The sequence below is a fragment of the Mustela nigripes genome, chromosome 10, assembly GCF_022355385.1.
Source record: "Mustela nigripes isolate SB6536 chromosome 10, MUSNIG.SB6536, whole genome shotgun sequence".
In the NCBI taxonomy this organism is placed as follows: Eukaryota; Metazoa; Chordata; class Mammalia; order Carnivora; family Mustelidae; genus Mustela; species Mustela nigripes.
The window spans coordinates 31,465,762-31,487,749 of NC_081566.1; the positions used below are offsets into that span (position 1 = coordinate 31,465,762).

Genomic DNA, 21,988 nt, shown 5'->3' on the forward strand with positions numbered 1-21,988 from the left:
CGCAGAGCTGCCCTAGACATCCCAGCGCAATGCGGCCCGCGGCCGGAGGCGGCGGTAGTGAGACCAGCGCGGCGCTGCAGCCCCCTTCCGTCCTTGGATTCCCTCTGCTCTGGGGAGTCATGTAGCTCAGGGGCTCCGCTCAGTTGCCTGCCGCTGGGGACTGTTCGAGGGCCCTCCCCGTGCAGGTACAGATGCCTGTCACCCCTCCGCCCTTCAGCAGAAAGTGAAGTTTGAAGAGTGGGGAAGAGGGAAGCATGGATGTGGAGAGGAACCTGGAGCCGAGGCGTCTGACACCCTAAGCTGCTGGAAAACTTGTCCAGACAACTGCAGATCAAATAATGGGAACATTGCGGGCTCAACACTGAATTTGTGAACTTAGAGTTGCTCAGTTTCATAAATGCAGCTTGATTTCAGTTTCACATCACCCCCAGCTACCTAAATTGAAAAAGCTTGAGCTCAGTGACAGTAGCATCTTTGGAGGTCTGGACGTGTTAGGAGAAAACCTTTCAAATCTCACCCATGGGAACGTCAGCGCATTCTACTGCAAAATATCAGCACCTTGGAACCTTTGAAAAAGTGAGAATGTCTGAAAACCCCGAACCTGTTTAACTGTGGGGTTACTAGTCTGAATGACGAGGAAGGACCATCTTCCCCTGGCTAGGACTGAGAGAATCAAGAAGCCCCTCGTTCAGATGCCCAGGTGAATGGTGAGCATGAAGAAGAGCTCTGCTAAGGAGAACACGCGGAGGATGAGGACGGTGAGGAGGAGGAGGAGGAGTTTGATAACCATGAAGATGGAAAGGAAGAAGAAGGTGTAAATGGGGGGGGGGCGGGCGAGCGACGAAGGTGAAGTAAGTGGGGAGGAAGAAGGATTTGGACATGATGGAGAAGGTGAGGAAGAGAAGGGGATGAGGAGGAAGAAAAGAAAGTGGGAAGGTAAGAGAGGAAAAGAAAAATTGATAATGAAGGAGAAGATAATTAAGACCAAAATGACCTGCAAAAATAGAACTGCTCCATATTGGCTGGACTGCTCACAGGTAGCAGTTTAAATAGTAATAGTTATACAGGTAATAATAGTAATAAAGGGTATCGGTAATACCAACCACAGGACCCCACCCACCCAAAGAGCCAAAGAATAGTTCCTGTGACATTGTGCCTTCCTCCATTTGGTCTGTCTTCAAAATCCACCATCAGCATGGGGATAGCACCCCAACAAAACTGCACGTCCTGTTAGGTTCTCCTATAAGACTTGCTGAGCAGGGGTCATCATGGTCAGTGAGTCAGCCATCAGTGCCTACTAGTTACATCAAGACTATAACAGCATTTTTATTTTCTGTACAACAAAGAAGGCCTGTAAATAAAATTTTAGCATAAAAAAAATAGTTTCCTGCAGCAAGCAATGAGTTGGCCCAAAATATCAATGGGGCTGAGGCTGAGAAACCCTGGTATAAATGTCAAGGCATGGGATGAGTTTGAATCCAGCGCTATATTTACTAGCTGTGTGACCTTAGCCAAGTTACTTAACCTCTCTATGGCCTATCTACAAATAAGGCTTCCAATAGCTCCTTCCTCCTAGGGCTGTTAAGAGATTTAGACAAGTCGGTGTATTTGAGGTCTGGGAGCAGTAGCTGGCCCACAGCAGACTTGGGCTTAAGAGCGGTGTCTGGTGCTGTGCTGGAACAGGTTCCCAAGTCGGCCTGCCAGTGTGTAAATCCCCCATCTGTCATTTAAGCTGTGTGACTTTGGGCACATCACTTAAACATTCTTAACTCAGATGCATCAGTAGAAGGAAGATAATAATAGTATCTATCATGAAGATAAATCATGTATGCAAAATGATTGGGACAGTGATTTGTACACCCTAAAAGCTGTATACAATCCAGTTGTGATTATTACTGTTCTTATTCCCTTTTTCAACAAGTATTTGGGCCTCCTGAGCACAAAGGGGTGAAGTCACTCGGCTTACAGCTATTAGACAGCAGAGTCTGGATGAGAACCACAAACTCATGAAAGAAGGAAATCTCTGTCCAGTGTGAGAGTTACCAATTCTCTCTAGTCCTTGGCAGCCTGTTTAGTAGAAAGCCTGGTGGGGCACAATACTTCAGGGTAATTAGTACTTTGGAGTCAATGTAGAGAGAGGCACTCTCTTAGCAACCATGTGATTCCAGAACTGCCTTTGAAAAACGAAGACTGCGGGTCATTCACGGAGGAAAACCACGAGATGCTGAAGTGTCCAGATCAGGGGAGAAAGTGGTTTTAATTTCTTTCTATTAACTATTACTGGAAGAGGTATTTCTTTAAAAGATTTTTTGCAGTCATTGCGCTGTTCCAATTTAATTCACCATGGTGATACTAGTGCCTTTTGAAAAAAAAATTCTTTTCTTTTTTGTAGTTGTTTTGAGATGTAGAAGAAAACCCAAATTTTGAGCTTTCTTCAGGAATTATAACTACTATCAGAAAATGAGCCCAGTTAAGGTTAACATACCTGTTTAAATGGTTTTAGAAAAAAACTATGTATTTTAAATGGATTTGTTAATTAGATTCTCTTTGATGACTCATATTGGCAAAATATAAACTTAGGGCTCTCATTATGACATCAAGCAAGACCTGGGTTGGGAAAGCCACAAGCCAGTCTACCTTTTCAGCCAGGTATAACTGTAACTAAGTGTTTGTCTCCTTGCAATCAGGAACACAGCAAGCACAAAATAAGTGAAAGTAGCAGATTATTTGGAGACCTTTCCAACCTGTGTCTGACCTTCTTGATTCATTTGCAGAGGTAATTGCCTGTGGAAATTGCTGTGCTTTTATCTGTGGTGCTATTAAAACAGTGGTTGAAATGAGGTAGCACAGACTGCATGGATAATGGGGTACCGTGGCGTGGGAGCTGTTGTTTTATTCGACAGATGAGAAATGGCTGAAAATAACCTTCTGTCTCCCCTGTAAGAATTTTGCTTGTTAAGTGACATTCACCAACACAGCAGAGTTTTCAGCGTGGTAAAGGAATTTGAGCTATTCTTAGCAAGATATTAAGTGAGAGTTTTCAGGCTTTTCTTGTTATAAAGTAGGCAGTGTATGAGTGTTTTATATTCCCTGATTTCGGGGGCACTTTCTGTGCTCAGGGGAATAGCTGTTCCAGCTTGGGGAGGAATGAGGACACCATGCTATTAGGACATTCGGAGTGGAGTAGAGTCATTCCTATCAGTGTCCCCTGCATCAGGGTACCACTGACCTGTAGGATCACTCCCTCATTCTCTCCTGGTTTCTCTGTCATTTTTCTGTCTGTTGGGGTAAGTTTTGCTGCCTTCTTGGCCTCATCCTGCCTCCTCAGTATGGCCCAGTATTTCTTTCCCCTTTAACATCCTCTTCCCTTGGAATGGAGCATTTCACTTAAAACTTATTAAGGAAATTGTGGGGATCCATGTGGTATAAAACAGTATTTCTCAAACTTGAAGATGCCTCAAAATCCCCTGGAGAGTTTGAAGAGATACAAATTCCTGAGTCTCACCCCCAGAGATTTGGATCCAGTAGATTTGGAGGGGGCATGAGAATTTGTATGTCTACAAACTAACTGCCCAAGCAACTGATGTTCCTGGTTTGACACCACATTGTGAAGCCTTTGTGTGATGTTATGATTTGTAATAGTAAATATATATTTGGTTTTCCTCCATGTTTCTGGCACAGAGTTCCTAAAACTCTTGGAATTTCCTGTGTCAACAGCAATAAATATGTCTCTTGTATGAATGAGGTGACTTTTGGAAGCACCTAAGGATCTGGGCTGGTTGCCAGAAGAGCCAATCACATGATTAGAGGGTTGGAACTTTTACCTGCCCTCTGCCTCCATTTCTTCTCCCCCACCTCCAACCTTCTGGGAAGGAAGAGGGACGAAGATGGACTTGATTCACCAACGGCCAATGGTTAAATCAGCCGTGCCTACGTTACAGTCTCCATAAGAACCCAGAAGGAAAGGATTTGGAGAGCTTCCAGGTTGGTGAACCAGAATGCTTCCAAGTGCCATGCCAGCCCCAGACTCTAGGAGGACAGACACTCCTTTGTTGGGGCCTTGCCCTGTGTGTCTCTTCATCTGGCTATTGACTCCTATCCTTTAATAAGCTTTGTAAGCACCCAGGAATCTAGTGAGTAAATAGGTTTCCTGAGTTCTCTGAGCCACTCTAGCAAAGTAACTGAACCCAAGGAGGGTTTCATGGGAACCATTATCAGAAGTACAAGTAGCCATCTGGACTTGCAAATGGCATCTTTAACGGGGGGCAGTTAAAGATGTGGAATCTGATGCGGCCTTTGACAGATGGACTCAGAATGGAGTTGAATTGTAGGACACCAGCTGGTGTCAGAGAAATGGTTGTGAGGTGCAGAAAAATCCCACCCACATTGTAAACCTTGTACCGATGAACCTGAGGGAACTCACCTCATTGGGACAGTCTCTTCAATAGTTAGCCAAGAGCACCTTCTGAGCACCTGCTGAATGCTGAGGAAGAAGTCGCTAAATTGACCCCCATAATTCCTGCATTCCAGAAAGTCTTCTGTTTATAGAAAAGCACAAGCCTACGTATCACTGTAGGAGGAACCCACTCAAAGCCAAAAGAGGGGGGGGGACTGAGTCTCAGGGTGTTGAATGGAGGGATGTTAACACCGGATGGGTCAAGAGAGAAAACTAAGACTTATTTTGGATCTATCCTATGCCAGCACTGTGGCTGGCATTCGTCATGTTAGTTCATTGAATCTTCACAGAAATCCTGAGAGATGAAGATTTTGCTCTTTCTCTCATAAATGAGGAAACTGAGGCTCTTATGACTTGAATTTGTAGGGCCAAGGGCAAGATGTCCCAAGCTGAGCCACTTTGGCATGAAGATTATTTTGAGCTCTTGACAGTCAACACTCTGTGGGGTCAAGAGAAACTCTTGCCCTTCCCTTAACTACATAGAAGAATCTAAGTTGAGGGTCTTTCTCAGAATAAGGGTTATTAGCAGAAATAAATTTTATCTGAGTGCCCCATCTGTAGGAGGGCAAACATTTAATTACCAAATATCTGCTCTTCTTACTGCCCTGTGAAATGCTTTCCTTTCCTCTGAAGTCCCAGACCCCTACCCCCATCTTGTTAGTCCAAGATGACCTACGGACCTCATTTTACCTGACTGTCTTCGGAATTCACGTAGAACTCTGTACTTCGGAGACAAAAAGTTCCCTGGATTCCCTGTATGTATGCTATCGAATTTGATTTTTTCCTGTTAATCTGTCTCATGTCAATTTGATTCTTAGTCCAGCTAGAAAGGACCCTTGAAGGGGACAGAAATTTTTGTGCCCCCCCCCCCAAAAGTGGCAGGGCCAATAGGGTTCTTTCTTCTCAGAGACCAAGTTATTTTCACCGCACCATGTTGCTTCCCAGGATAGAGCATGACATGCCTGAGTATCCAGTTAATGTTGGTTGAATTGAGACTTAAGATGATTAAGTTAGTAAGCAAATGTTTCCAGAGATGGTCCTTAAACATACTGCTGTTAATTATTGTTATATTTCTTGAGCATTTTATCATGTACCAGGTACTGTGTGTGAAAAGCATTTTATCTACATTATCTCACTTACTAAAAAGTAAACTATAAGGTCATTATTAACTCTATACTCTGTTCTGTATGAAGATATTTAAAGAGGAAAAAGAATTGTTCTGGGGTTGGTAGTGAAACCAGGTTCCCAAACTGCAACTTTTTGTCTCCGAAGTACAGAGTTCTCCTACTCTGTGTTGATCTGCTGTAGTAACCCAGTAATCACTTTTTTATCTTCCCCTTGTTACTACTCATTTCTTCCCCCAAAATGAGATAGATCCATAGCCATGGATTTCAAGACACAGGAAATACGATTTTAAAAGTTGGTTGCCGGTTACTATACCAATATAAACCTTTTTTTTTTTTTTTAAAGATTTTATTTATTTATTTGACAGAGAGAAATCACAAGTAGGCAGAGAGGCAGGCAGAGAGAGAGAGGAGGAAGCAGGCTCCCTGCTGAGCAGAGAGCCCGATGCGGGACTCGATCCGAGGACCCTGAGATCATGACCTGAGCCGAAGGCAGCGGCTTAACCACTGAGCCACCCAGGCGCCCCAATATAAACCTTTTTTAACGTCCGCTCATCATGATCACATTAGGATAAGCACGAGCAGTTACAGCAGCAAAGACCAAAAATACTACATGAACAAAATGAGATATGCTGCTGTCTGGTGGGCCAGATGACATAGGACCAGGATTTAAGTCTGTTTCCCAGGCCTTCCTCCCTACCCTCTCTGCCCTCCTATATGCATCCACTAATTCTTCAGTCATTCCTAATCTATGAGTAGCTTCATCCAGAATCACCACGTGGTCAGTATTTCAGCTGATGTGTCAAAATTCTCAGTATTTATGGATTTTAGAGATTCCTCTGCAGGCCTCAGTTTTTGCGTTATGAGCTTGGTTGAAGACCTCTCTCTGGACACCAGTGCTTTCCTATTGTGATAACTTTTGAGTCTGTCTGTGCAACTAAAAGATAATAGTTCCCGTTCTGGCTAGTGTTCCAGGTTGCTGTCTTAGTGAAATGCCCTCCCATGTGTGTGTTCTGACATTTGACTCCAGGACAACAGCTGAAAGAGATGATAACTTTGAAGATCTCTTTGTTCCAACTGAGTACTCTGGGTACTTTCACACAGCATCTCGTTACCCCAACAACACAGGGAAGTGAGCAGGTGATATTTCTTTTGTCAGACTGACAGAAATGGAGGGAAAAGCAGCAAAGTAATTTGCCTCTGGCCGCACAGCTCTAAGTGGCTGAGCCAGAACTTGAACCCAGCAGGATATAACTCAGAAGACCCCCATCTTCCTGTCCTTATCCAATAATACTGGGGGTGCAGAAGTCATTGGGTTCACTTCTCAGGATGTGCTGGGCTGTGCTTGACCTAGAAAGCAGAAGATTCAATTTCTGAACTCCTTCTCTGGTTTTTCAGATTCTACTTGCTGTATCTCATTGTCTTGGGAGTGAAAGGCTGTCTCTGGACTGCTTTGAGCTCTCAGTGCCAATTGTTGTGTGTGTTAATGACTTTTACCACCAACCCACCAGTGCAGCCACATTACTTAATGAGTAGTTCATCCTAATCAGATGGCGGCTAATGGGGAATTAAGGATCATAAGGCTGGAGATTTTATTGTAGGGGAAATTCATATAACAAGAGTCTTTTTTCTTTTTCTCTTCAAAAAAATGAAGAAATTAAGTCTCATTAAAATAGGTAGCAACAGGGGCGCCTGGGTGGCTCAGTGGGTTAAGCCGCTGCCTTCGGCTCAGGTCATGATCTCAGGGTCCTGGGATCGAGTCCCGCATCGGGCTCTCTGCTCAGCAGGGAGCCTTCTTCCTCCTCTCTCTCTGCCTGCCTCTCTGCCTACTTGTGATCTCTCTCTGTCAAATAAATAAATAAAATCTTAAAAAAAAATAAGCAGCAACAAGCCATAATCTTAATAGATATTGAATTTGAGGCACTATCTGGTTCAAAATCCGGGGTTGGAAAGGGCTTCTGCTTCCTTGGTTTTTCCTGTTGGCATCTATGAGGTCTGGGGGTGGCAGGATAGCCCGGGTGGGAATAGAGTTGAAGAGGGGAAGGAGCGAGTGGAGAAAGGTGGAGGAATAGTATAGTCTGTATCCTGGAAATGAGCTTTTTATAGAAAAGCAACTCTCCTTTTGATCTTTCTAAACTACTCTGAAAAAAGAAGTTGGTGAATATATAATGGACCTTGACCATGAAGAACAAATCAAAACCAACATTTACGTCCATAGAGTTTGACAACATAGCCTGAAATAAAACATAATTTATAAAAGAGGCTTGAAGATCATAGTACTATGCTTCTCAAGGTTCCCAGCAGTAACAGCATCACCTGGGAACTTGTTAGAGATATCCTTTCTCTAGGGCCCACCCAAGACCTACGGAATCAGGAACTCTGGGGTCAAGGGCCCAGAACTGTGTCAAATGCCCTCCAGGTGATTTTGACACACACTGAAACTTAGGAGTCAGATTCAGTGAAGGATGGCCTTGCAGTCGGAGAGACCCTGGCTTCTGGCCTCTGCATGCTGTTTCTCTGATGTTGGACTTCATTTTTCTTTTCTGCCTGAGCAGTGATGGTACCCACCTTTAGGTTGTGCTGTTTTTTATGATTACGACCTACATTGCTCTGAGTTCTTGGCTTTGAAGATTTGGAAACTATTTTTTTCAGGTTTGTGGAGGGTCACCTTGGGCCAGAGCCAGCAATTCCTAATTGCCTTTGTAAACCATCTGTATGGTTGTCAGTAAACATGGCTGTCAGAACACACACATTTGCATCTGATCCTTCCCAAAACCCCACTAAAGCAACACCAAAAGAAAGGTCCTTTTAGAGTATTAATGCATTAGGACAAAGAGCATGAGAGGTGAGGAATACAAAATGGAAAGCTAGAAGGCAGTGATTGACTTGGCAGACCAAAGAAAGCTGAACCCCAAGGTGATGGAGGGGAGATTTAAACAGTAATTTGATTGGCAGCAGAACTTCCCCAGACTCGGGCATTATGGCAATAGTGCCACTAGAAGTGAGGATGAAGGGGGTGCTAAGAATAGGGCTAGTTGAAAGTTTGTTTAAGAAGCATGTTGACCCTGCCCTGGTCCTGGATGGCTCAGTCGGTTAAGAGTCTGACTCTTGATTTTGGCACAGGTCATGATCCCATGCTAATGAGATCGAGCCCCTCATCAGGCTCCGCACTAGGCGTGGAGCCCAAGATTTTCTTTCCTCTTCTCCTCTCCTCCTTCCCACCCTTCCTCCCCATTTGCTCATGCTCTCTTTCTCTCTAAAAACAAAACAAAACAAAACAAAAACATTTTTTCTTTTAAAAATAATTTGCTTTCGGGGCGCCTGGGTGGCTCAGTGGGTTGGGCCGCTGCCTTCGGCTCAGGTCATGGTCTCAGGGTCCTGGGATCGAGTCCCGCATCTGGCTCTCTGCTCGGCAGGGAGCCTGCTTCCTCCTCTCTCTCTCTCTGCCTGCCTCTCTGCCTATTTGTGATCTCTCTCTGTCAAATAAATAAATAAAATCTTTAAAAAAAAAAAATAATTTGCTTTCTTTTGCATGCCACAGGACAGATTTCTAGTTTTAAAACAAGGTACATCAAGAACTAAAATATTCCCTCCAACCATCTTTCTTTTCACCAATACAAGAAATCCTTCTGGAAACACAAGCAAGTGACTAAACAGGATCAAGCCACCAAATCTACAAGTTAACACATGATCTGTTATGGCAGAATAATCAAGAATTTTCCCCCAAAGAAAGATTTTAGTTTTCCAAATATAAAAGAGTCTAAGAGGATCATATATGAACAGAAATCTTATTCCAGATTTTATGGTAAAGAAGGATAACACACCAGCAGCCGAAGGAAACTGAAACTCTGTCTAATAAATAGATCCAAATTAAGAATTTCTGCAATATTTCTTTAGGACACAGAACCAGAATTCTTAAAAAAAAAAAAAAGAGAGAGAGAGAGAGAGAAGCATCTAGACCCCCCAAGAGATTGAGGACTTCTCTAGCAACTCAGAGAGTCCAAAAGGACAATCCTAAAGTTGATGGCACCATAGTTTCTTCAACATGAGCTTCAGGCTGGTCACCCTACAGTGAATTCCCATAGTTGACAACCCCCACTCATACTCAGAAGGGTCCCACTGTTAAATATGAGCAGGCATCTAAGGATTACCATACATTTCTAATCTGAAAGGCAGGCAGACACAAATGAGGAAGTAAAAACCAAGCAGGAGTAAGAGAACTTAAAAATACATCTATTATTGATATTCTCAGAAAACTAAAGGCATTAATGTCAATGAAACAGAACAGAATGCTATTAAAAAACAACATTCAGTGCTGTGAAATGTGTAAGCCTGAGGATTCACAGGCATGTACCTCTGGGGCAAATAATACATTATATGTTAATTTTTTAAAAAGCAACATTTAATGAACCTGAGGGAAATGAAAAGTATGATATTGGTTGGAAATTAAATAAAAGGAATAGAAGATGGGGCACCGGAGTGGCTCAGTTGGTTGAACGTCTGAATCTTGATTTCAGCTCAGGTTATGATCTCAGGATTGTGAGATTGAGCCCCGCATTGGGCTTGGGCTTGCGCTGAGCATGGAACTTGTTTAAGATCCTCTCTCTCCCTCTCCCTCTGCCCCTTCCCTGTCACGTGCGTGCTCTCTCTCCTAAAAGGGGTGGGAGAATAGAAGATAAAATGAAGAAATATTCCATAAAGTGATAGGAAGAAACTGGAGAGAAAAATAAGAAAATTAGATTAATCTAGGAGTCCAGCACCTGATTCACAGGAGACCTGGGGTGGGGGAAAATGAAGGGAAAGAAACCATCAAAGAAATAATCCAATTAATTATGTGACTAAACTATTAACTATATAACTAAACATACATAATCATTTCTCAATATATACATATATCAAATCATTAAGCTATACACCTTAAACTAATGCAATGTTGTATATCAGCTACGTCCCAAAAAACTGGAGGAAACCAATGATGGGACTTAGAGAACCTTTACAACTGCAAGCCTACCTCCATGTCTAAGGATTCTCTTTTCAAAATTATTACATTTTTACCTGACTTGTTTCTTGCATCAGTACTTATTCCCTCAGCGTATTCATTCAGCCCATGCTTTTTTAGTCTTTTTCTGTATTTGGCATAAAAGGGGAAAAGAAAGATGTCAGAGGTATCACATGGTTTTATCCACATAAGCTCATCTTCCATCACTGCCAAATGGAGTGGCCAGATCATAAGAGCTAACAAAGGCCTGATGATCTAATTCTGCTGGGAATTAAGTCAGAAACCAGCATAGGTGTGAGTAGTCTTCTTTAAATTCTGTTTTAATATATCTTTTGGAATTCTGTATGGAACAAAGTCAGTTTGGATAAACCTGTAAACTACCCACAGAGAGCAATGATTTTTAAATTATTACAAGGAGGAAAAAGACTCATTAGTCCTTTATCTCTAAGCTTTGATACACCTGCAGAAATGGCTTTTTTTTTTTTCTAGCCTTCTTGAGTTTAGGAGTAAATTACGCTCTGCAGAGTCATTTAGAAGTTGGGGTACACTTTCCCACAGGAGTAATTTTGTGAATAATAACGGACTTCCTCAAGAAGCCCAGTCGTCTGTTTACCTCCCTGATGATGAAAAGGATGCAGGTGAGGGGCGAACAGCTCTGTAGAAGCCAGTCACCCAGCACTCCAGAGACGCTCTGCTAACACCGGGCTGGGCGCTTCACATCTTCACTCCCTTATGTCAGCAGGCAGATTAAGTGCCCGTCTCGCTTCAGGAAGCTGGATGTCCCAAAGAGACAGTGATGAGAGATGGGGGAGTGGTATGCCCACTGGCTCTCGACTGGAGTGCTACGGAGAAATGGCTGGAGCTGGAGAGCACGTTAAGGGTAAACAAAGAATAAACTAGGGGCTTCGAAACTGCAGCCTCAAAACACAGTTCTTATGTTGAAACTCATTCCTGCAACGTCTCTTTTCTGTCCCACCGAAGAGCCTCAAGGCTGACCTACACATTCCCAATGCCTTTTTTTTTTTTTAAAGATTTTATTTATTTATTTGACAGACAGAGATCAGAGGTGGGCAGAGAGAGAGGAAGGGAAGCAGGCTCCCTGCTGAGCAGAGAGCCTGATGTGGGGCTCAATCCAAGGACCCTGGGATCATTAACTGACTGAGCCACCCAGGTGCCCCCAGGAAAGATTTCTTTATGGAAATGACATTGATAGGCTAACTAAGGTATTTTAATATATTAGGAAGAACTTTTTTCTGTGGGAGAATTGGAGTCAAATCAGTGATACGCAAACTAAACAAATGAAAAGACTATTATTAGCTGTAGGGAAAAGGAAACACTGTAGAAAAGGAAAAGTGACCTGAGTATCCTGTGTGGCTTAGCTGTGAATATGTCTCATCCAGTTACAGTAATATCTGCACAGATAATGATCTAACCGAATTGATGCTATAAGCACATTAGAGGATGGGGACATGGGAAGTGCTGTGGGGAATGAGTGTGAGATTGGAGGGCAATGGGAGAAGAGAGTGAAATTTTCAGAAGACCAAATTCTCAGGCCAGCAGATAATTCCTAAGCCTGAAATATCAGGACAGGGTGACTTGAGAATGACATTGAACTATGAAGATTAAAACAATCAGCTTAATACAATGGAAAATGGGTGCTTCTGCAGAATGGGAAATTGGGTGAAAAGAAAGAATATCTAGGGGAGTAAAGACTTCAAAAGAGGTTTTGGCCACTTTTTAAATGGTGTGTATGTGTACGTATGCACAAATAAACATGAAAATTTAAAAAGGGTAAACAAAACCTTTTGCCACTCTTCCTCTAAATTCCATACAGCAACTTTTAATTTAGGGCCAGAGAAATTAATGTTTATTTTTCTTTAGGTGGGACCCAGAGTTCTTGCTGATTCAGTGTTAACTTTAAACTGCTCAAAGAGAGAAAGAAACCTGCCCTTAGGCAAATCAGCATTTTGCCTTGGGATTGAGAAAGGGCCTTTCTACCGTGGGGGATCGTAGGGGGACCCAACTAATTCACATTTAGCCTGTGAGGCTCTGTTGTGCAGGGACATTCCAGTCTCCCGGTCCTCATCCTCATATCACACTCGAGTTCAAGCGATAGCTAGACTTATATGCAATCTCTCCCAGTTAGGTTGTGAGTACATAAGGCATAGTGCTTTATCTAGAGATATAATAAATAAAATGTATGTATGAAAAATGTATAACCTCACTTCATGTAAAATTAGATAACCAGCATTGAGCAAATTATCCATTTTTAATAGTAATAATGTTTCTAATAGTGATAATAACTAAATAGGTCCTTCCTTCTAGAATGTCTCAGAAGCAGACCAGCATGAGAGCAGCCCTGGGCTGTAAATGACAGATGTGTCATCACTGCCTTAATGGTCTGACCAGCACCCCAGTGCTTCAGATGTGAGCCTAGTTCTCAAGCCATGGACAAGAGAGCTATTCTTACTGTATCGATTTGGTATAACTATATTTTTAAGCTCAAAATTAAATTAGTTTTCTGGCAGCCCTCCTGAGAAAGCTACCTCTTACTATTCATGCATGACCTCTGGTTCATCATGGACTAGAAAACAGAGCCGAGCCACGACTGCTATAGAGGCTTATTGAGTTAGAGTCAGACTCACTGGGAGCAAGGGAGCCAGCCTGGGGGCTCTGGGAGGCGGGTTCTGGGAACTCTTGCTGATACAGGAGGCAGGAAGCTGGAGAAGGTTAATTTATGAGCTTCCAAGAGCCGTGTCTGCATTATTCAGACTTTGACTACTTTTGCTTTTCTCTGGCTGCTTTTGTTCAGATTGATAAGCACTCCCTGGTACCTTTCTAGAACTGGCAGCCCTCCTTCCAGTCCTCATTTATAATTCTTCTTGGGTAGAATTTTGTCCTCAGTGTCTTGGGCAGCCATATTCAGCCTGAGTGGATAGACAACTGAAGACTTGCCTCCCTTCCATCAAGATCTACGCCTTTCTCTCTGATTTTTTCCCCTCTCAGTCTTCAGCTAAGCCTAAGATCATTTGAAAGAAATCGTTGTGGCCTCTCCATACAGTGGGACAGTATTCATGAACAAAAGGGAATGAACCATTGACACATGCACCAACATGGATGCGTTTCCAGAGCATTTTGCTAAGTGTAAAAGGCCAATCTCAAGTGTTCACATACTGCATGATTCCATTTATATAATGTTTTTGAGATGGCATAAATATAAAAAAGAGAGAAAAGATTTGTGGTTCCCTGGGGGAGCATAAGTATAAAGGGGGGAGCACAAGAGAGATTTCTGCAGTGATGGGACAGTTTTGTCTTCTAAATGGTGAGCTGCTTACATGAACCTATCCAGGTGATAAAATGACAGAGTCATACACATACCTCATGGCAGTGTAAATCTCGTTTTGACATTGCACTCTACAACACTTCTACAAGATGGAACCATTGGGGAAACTGGGTAGTGGGTATACAGGATCTCTTCGTACTCTCTTTACACTTTTCTGGGAATTTATAATTATTTCAAAGTAATTTTTTTAAAAAAGAGATGAACTATTCATAAAAGAACAATATGGATAAATCTGAAAATAATTATGCTGAATATAAGAAACTAGTCAAAAAAGTACAAAAGGAAAAATATAAGCGAATTGTACTACCTCAAAACTAAAAATGTCTGTGTGCAAACAATACCATCAAATAAGTGAAAATACAAAAAGAAAAGTGAAAAGACAACCCACATGGTGTGAGAAAGTATTTGCCAATCATATCTATCTGATAAAGGATTTTTAGCCAGAATATATAAAGAATGCTTACAACTCAATAATAAAATGACAAACAACCCAGCTGAGAAATAGGCAAGATTCAGGTGGACATTTCGCCAAAGAATAGATAAAAATGATCAATAAGCACACAAAAAGATGCTCAACACCACCAGCCATCAGGGAAATGCACACCCAAACTGGGATGAGATAACAGATCTTACTCCCTAGGATGGCAGTAATCTAAAAGACAGATAATAACAGTGTTGAAGGGGTGCTGCAGACATCTGGAACTCTCATACACTGCTGATGGTATGATAGAACCACAGAACAAGGTGCAGCTGCTTTGGAAAATAGTTCCTCAAAATGTTAAACATAGTAACCAGATGACCTAGCAATTCCACTCCTAGGTGTTTACCCAAGAGAACAAAAAACATGTTCATGCAAAAACTTGTTCCTAATGGTTCATAACAGCACGATTCATAATAGCCAAGAAGTAAATCACCCAAATGCCCATGGACTGATGATTGGATAAATGAAATGTGGATTGTCAATATGTCAAACATTATTTATTCAACATTGAAAAGGAATGAAGTACCAAATTATGCTGCAAAATGGAGGAACCTTGAAAGGGGCCAACCGTAGGAGTTCATATATTGTAGGACTTAATTGATATGAGATGTCCAGCGTAGGCAAACCTATAGGGAGAGAAAGCAGATTACTGTTTGCCAAGGGCTAGGGGACCGGGATGGGGTGGGGAATGATGCTCATGGGTAGGGGGTTTCTTTGGGAGGAGGATGGAAATATTCTAAACTTAGACGTAGTGATGGTCACCCAGCTCTAAATACAATAAAAGCCACTGAGTTGTACACTTTAAATGGATATATTTCATGGTATATGAATTATATGTAATTAAAACATTTAAAAAAGAGTACATACTGTATGATTACATTTGTAGAACTTTCTTGAAAATGCAAGCTAACCTGTGGTGACAGAAAATATTAGCAGTCGTTTGGGAACAGGAAGGGGTATAAAGGGATATGACGAAACTTTTTGGAAAGTGATGAAAGTGTTCAGTCAGACTGTGTGATGGTTTTGTGGGTGTATACATATTTCAAAGCTTATCAGATTGTATATTTTAAGGGTGCGGGTTTATCATATGTCAATAATCAATTTTTTAAAAAGCAAAAACGTGTGAATGTTACAAATAATATATATATATATATATATTATTTATTAAAAACTAATTTGACAAATATTTATTGAGTACTGGTTTAGTGTTAGCTCCCAGGGATGCAGTGACAAGGAAAAGATGGGTCTAGCCTTCAAGCAACTCATACAGGCACAAAGAAAGACACATATGGTTGCAAAATGGCTCATGTACCATTTCAAGCCCGGGAAGTCATGGTCAACTTCAAAGGAAGGCTTTCTGGAAGTGATGAAACCCTTGAGCTCAGCCTTCAAGGGAAAATGAGAGTTAAAGGTAGAAGGGGGGCTTTGTGATGCCATAATGGTCCTCCTTCCTGACACTAATGTAGGAGGAGCCAGGGGAGCACATAGTAGATACTTGTCATATCTCAGAGGTGACCCGACTTTATTTTTGCCATATTGCAGTCATGCTCTTCTCCCCAGGAGCCACATCACAGTGGAATAGATTGTTGTCTTTACCTGTACCTTAATAGTAAGTGTGAAGCCAAAGTATAAATAACATCCTTCATTGCTCTTGGCTGATTTGCTATTATTTAGTTATTTGTGATGATGTATTCAGGTTCTGTCTTTGTACTATATTTTTGGCTGTGTGAGAGCCAGGACTGAGGGTTCTCACACCATCCTGTCCTCAGCAGGTAGCATAGTACTTAGCACGTTAGCAGTTCTTGAAGAAGTTTACTTGCTGATAGGTTAGGAATTGGGCTGATACAGAATAACACATTTGACTGGTGGCCTCAGGCACGGCTGAAACTTTTTGTGTCAAGAAGTATAAATTGGTCTCACTGCTCCTATCCCCGCTCCCTTTTCTCTGCCTCTTAGCTCTGGCTGCAGTCATGCCAGGTCCTGTCCATCCTAGCCCTGCCTACCACCTGTTGGTCCTACTGGCCTGCTGTCAGGCAACTCTTTTGATGGGTCCACTCCCAGAGGCTGCTGCATGAGGTTCTTCTGAAAAGGTCAAGACAGTCTGTCCTGGAGAGGGCAGCTCTGGCCGTTGGCCTGCTCTTGGCCAGATGGGCATTCTTGGGCCCTGGTTGAAGGCCCACTCACGTGTTGTCTCTTCTCCTCAGCTCTTCTGTATGCCACCATCTTCGGGAACGTGACGACCATTTTCCAACAGATGTACGCCAACACCAACCGGTACCATGAGATGCTCAACAGCGTTCGGGACTTCCTGAAGCTCTACCAGGTGCCAAAGGGCTTGAGTGAGCGAGTCATGGATTATATTGTTTCCACCTGGTCCATGTCCAGAGGCATCGACACCGAGAAGGTAAGAAGGGCGATGAGCTAAGGTGAGCCCTGTGTGTCAGCTTTCCCAGGGAGACTGGAGGTGCACCTGCGGGCAGGGGGGGTTCTCAAACCTGGCTGAGGTTTGGGTAGCTGGGTTCCCAAGTCCTACCCCCAAAAGTTTTGGTGGCTTCCAGTTCGGCTTTGCTCAAGGACCAGCAATTAAGAGATTAAGAACCATTATTTAAGAAACTGGGAAGACAGTGTGTGTCTCCTGGAGAACTTGTTGGAAGTCTAACTGTCCAGGGCAGAATTTCCCAAACTTGTGTGATAGTAAGGCTCAGAGCCATCCCCGGGGAGGTCATCATTGTGACTAATTTTCTTTTGACCTCAGACTCTGAGATGGCCCAGCCCTGCCACTGATTCTATCCTTATTGAAATTTTTGGTATTTTGTTCATCGGGGATTTTTTTTTTTTTTGGTGTGGATTTTGATTTTGTAAAATATTGTATTAAATTGTAATTAATGTTGATTACTGAGATTTTAGCCCAAGGCTTTTGCCTCACTGTAGTCTCAGCTCTGATAAGATTCTCAGAATTCGCGGTCATTAAACAGATTCTCAGCCTCTATACCAAATGTACGGAATTCCGGATTTAGAGGAGGGGGTGGTGTGAGGAAAAAAATCTTCATTTTTAACAATTTCCCAGGGGATCCTCTTCATCAGACAAGTCTGGTGAATACTTATCAAGGGTTTGTGCCTTGGTTTCACTGGCTTAAGGAAAACCTCAGTAAACCTCAGTTAGACCTCTCTCTCAGGCTAAGGTATCAGTTTTCCCATCTGTGAAATGGAACCAGCCATAAATCCCTATTGTTCTGTAAGAGTTGCGTTATTCTAGATGCATTTCAATAAAGTGGAGAAACTTTGGTGGCTGGGAAGAAGCAGCTACCTCCTGTGTTCATTTTCCATGAGCAACATGTCATCCTGGGGCCGTTTTTCTCTGCTTCTCAGTGTTTTCCATCCCCACTTCTCCTTTTACTGCCAGTCTCTAGGTACTTGGGGAATTCTGATTCCTTTCACTGTCAGAGTAAGAAAAAACAAAGATAACACTGTTGCAGAAACCTAACACATTCAAAGGCAAATGCGCTGACTTTGGAGCAGCTATGCTTGCTCCTCTTCCTCCCTCAGAAGGGTTAGCTGAGAGTGGAAGTTTAAAAGGAAAACCTGAGGGGCACCTGGGTGGCTCAGTGGGTTAAAGCCTCTGCCTTCGGCTCAGGTCATGATCTTGGGGTCCTGGGATCGAGTCCCACATCGGGCTCTCTGCTCGGCAGGGAGCCTGCTTCCTCCCCTCTCTCTGCCTGCCTCTCTGTCTACCTGTGATCTCTGTCAAATAAATAAATACAAATCTTTAAAAAAAAAAAAAAAGGAAAACCTGAACTCAATTTAATTGGTTCCCACGTAAAAGGAAGAATAATTCAGGTTTGTTGAAGATCAGCCATGACCACAACGGTAACATAATAAGCTCACCACGGTAGTAGCACTGGCTACCTTGCCTTGAACGCTCGTTAAAAACAAGTATTTACCGCGCTCTCTGCATGCAGGCCCCGCGCTCATGCTTCAGTGATGCTCTACGGCAGCTCTGGGAGGGAGCTGCTGTTCCTTTGACCCCAGAGACAAGGACCCAGAGGCCTGATTAGTTTTGTTAACTGCCTCTGGTCATAGAGTTAAGAGTGGCAAAGTCAGGATTTGAATCTGGTTTTGTTTGACTCGGAAGCTTGTGCTTTTCCTACTGTTACTTTTTAATTTATTCTAATTCATTTTTTTAAATTAAAACGCGTACTGGAGGGAAGAAGGAGGAGCAGATGAGTCCGGGTGGAGTCGCCCTCATTTCTGACCCAGGCAGGGCGTCAGTTGGGTGGGTCTGAGTCCCTGGCTTTGCCGACCGCCTGCCCTTACTGAGTCTGGTGTTTCTGCTTCATTCAGCAAGGCATGTATGTTCTGTGGGTGCCTGGCGGCTGATGGAGCAGAAAGGAACTTTGATCTGTCGGCCCTGGGGCTCCATTTCCCAGGGACCAGGAGGGCTTTGTAAATCTGGTTGTCTGGAAAGAAACCCTTCCCCATCCCATGGCAGGGCTGGGCTGGGTGGCTGCCCGTGGGAGACAGCACCGTCAGCGTTTGCCTGCCCTGCCCCTCTCCACTGACTCACTTTCCTGAGAGGCTTTGGGATTTGCCCCAGGTCCTGGCCTAGGCGGAAGAGGGAGTACTGGGACAGCTCACTGCAGGGCCCAGCCGGCCTGGGCGGCTGCTCTTTCCAGCAGGGGCTTAGGGCAGGCAGCCTCTGCAGAGGGGTCCAGTCCCGTGGTCCCCTGGCTCTCCCTGGTTCTGGGTCAGAGGGGTCAGGGAAGACTACCGGAGCCTAGGGGTATGGTGGGGAGGATGGGGGGTGCTGGGCTCCTCTCGTTTGACCAGCAATTAGCCAATGACCATGAGCATGTCACCTGTTCTCTGAGCCTCAGTTTCCATGTCTATAACACATGGACACTAAATGCCTTTTAGTGCTAAGGCCAGCCGTTAAGGCCCCTTTATCTATGGCATTCTGGACCTCCCTCAGCCTGACTCACTGCTCCTCTGTGCTAAGGACCTCAGAAATTAAAGCTCACATGCACTGAGCCCGTGTGTGTGGAAGGCACTGCACCAGCACTTACCACACACCAGCTCAGGGAATCCTCAGAATTCTGTACTCAGGTTCAAAACAGAAGACTTGGGAAAAGAAACTAAGTACGGCTTCAGGTTCACAGGATCGGTAACCTTAAAGCCAGGAATTGAATCCGGGTCTGCCTGATCTTAAAGTCTATTCTCTCAACCATGTGTCTGTCCTGTCTGGCCTGGGGTGGTTCCATGAGCCTCCATGGTGACATTTCCCTGTGGCCTTTGAGGTCCTCAAGAACCAAGACGGATGGTTTCTCTTAAGGACCAAACAGAAGGGAAGGTGCCCAGGAAGGGGTCTGCAGCTGAGAAGCATTCAGCTCAGAGAGAAGGGTTCAGGACCCCCTAACCCGCCCAGTGTGGAGCCAACAGGAGAATGATGGAGATGCCTGATGGCATGGCAGTCCCGAATGCTCGACCCCCCGCTTCCCTCTCCTCCTCACAAGTGCCTTCCAGTGGATCCAGGAATAGGGCCCATGAATAAAACATTGTTTCTGTGCCAAGGCCTCATTCGTTAGCAGCCTCTGCCAGCAAAGCCCAGCCCAGGGGAAACCAAATACTGAAAGGTGAGTTTACCTGGAGAGCAAATGTCGGTTTTGAACTGCTGGGCACAGTTTTGACAGGACATGGGAGAGTTCTCCCCCTGGCGTTCTGCGTGGGGAGAAGAGGAACCAAATCAAATCTGCATGTCTATAGGAGTCTTGTGTTGTTGTTTTTTTAAAGATTTTATTTATTTATTTGACAGACAGAGATCACAAGTAGGCTGAGAGGCAGGCAGAGAGAGAGGAGGAAGTAGGCTCCCCGCTGAGCAGAGGGCCCAATGCGGGCTCGATGCCAGGACCCTGGGATCATGACCTGAGTTGAAGGCAGAGGCTTTAACCCACTGAGCCACCCAGGTGCCCCTGGAGGAGGAGTCTTGTTTTTAAATTAGCTGGAAGGAGGGAAAAACTTAGCAAGCCCTCAGCCCCAGCCCTGCCTTGGCAGTCTGAATTTTCCTGTCCCTCTGCTCAGTCAGGGCTCCTTCCCATCTCGCAGAGATCCTGCTCACTTCCTCAGCATCCCACAATGCCAGAACAAGCAGGAAGAGGCACATGGAGCATGGGGACCAGTGTGTATGGAGCCGCTTCCTGGGTCCTACACTTTCCCGGGGGAACCATACTGGTACTTGTCCTTTCAGTTAATCCTCCTGAGCCAATGTGAGCAGTGTGCACTTTATAGGAGAAAGTCAAGTGTAGAGCAGTTAGGCCACTTGGAGGGGAAGGAGCTGGGATTTGGACTGTTGGACCTCTCTGTCCACCGCCTCGCCTCCAGGCAGAGTGCAAGGGCTCCTGAGAAGGTAGGGTAGGAGCAGCACAGTCACAGGCAAGTTGGGACCTGCACAGACTTTTGAAGGAGGCAGAGAAACTTACAGATTCCAAGGGGAGCTCCAGGCGCAGAGGCAAATGCCCTGTGTGAAGGCACAGAAGCAGGAGGGTGGGGGTAGCCAGCATCCTAAGTGTCTTCATTGAACTTGTTTGATTTTATGCCCCCAGCTTTGCTCACGAGACTAGAATGGAAGAAAGGGTTATTTAAAGGACACACCTAATTTCTCTGGAACAGCCCACTTGAAGGCATCCTACTGTGTTACCTAATGCTTGCTATGGGAGGGGCCATGCAGTGGTTTCTTGTAAAAATTTAGTTCAGGGAATATTTGTCCCCCTAGAAAAGACTGAGAAATTTTCCTTTCTCGAAAGACCCACGTGACCTCTTAGAGTTCTCACTTTGCCCTGAGTTTCTAGATACTAAGAGTGGAATTGCTAGTGCCTTTGTTTAGGGTAGCCATGTAACATAGGAAATGGTTAGTATCTAAACTAGGCTCTGGACTCAGACTACCTCATTTGGGAGCCCAGCTCTGCCATTTTCTGGCTGTGCAACTTTGGGGAAGTTATTTATCTTCCCTGTGCCTCAGTTTCCCTCTCTAAGATGGTACCATACTAACACTTACATCAGAGGGTTATGTGAGGATTAAGTTAGCTATTAAATGCACCTAACAATCATGTAAAATCATTGCTTAATTTCACTCATTTTGCTTAGGATTTGTCTTTTCCCACGAGATGGTAAGTTACAAAAAGGCAAGGCTTTTGTCTGTGCTGTTCACAGCTACATCTTCAGAGCTGAGAATGATTCCTGGTACATCATAAAGTCTCAAAAATAAATATGAAATGAATGAGTGGCTTTAAAGCACTTAGCAAAGCCTGGCACAGAGTAAGTGCTCACGAAATATTACTTTATCTCTCTTTAATCCACACACATACTCAGACCATCAGCAGTGTGAGCCCAACCTTCAAAATACGCCCTGAATCTGACCACTCCTCCCTGGCTTCCCTGCCAGCATCCCAGTTTGGGCAACCTCACTTCTCACGGGGCCTCCTGCAGGAGTGACTTAACTCAAATCCTTGGCTCCATCCTTGCCACCCCAAAGTCCGGGCCCCCGAACTCCACTCTCTAGCTATGGTGATCTTCTTAAAATACAGCCTGGTCT

The 21,988-nt window shown here is 44.0% G+C and overlaps 1 protein-coding gene and 1 pseudogene across 2 annotated transcripts in view; both read left to right on the forward strand.

Moving 5' to 3' along the window:
* The window catches only part of KCNH1 (potassium voltage-gated channel subfamily H member 1), a 407,094-nt gene that overhangs the window by 274,035 nt on the left and 111,071 nt on the right, over positions 1-21,988 (forward strand). For both annotated transcript variants that reach the window (XM_059412951.1, XM_059412952.1), the window contains exon 8: positions 16,608-16,807. In XM_059412951.1, the coding sequence (XP_059268934.1) occupies positions 16,608-16,807 (200 nt within the window). The remainder of the gene's footprint in view (positions 1-16,607; positions 16,808-21,988) is intronic.
* LOC132026123 (acidic leucine-rich nuclear phosphoprotein 32 family member B-like) lies at positions 255-982 on the forward strand (annotated as a pseudogene).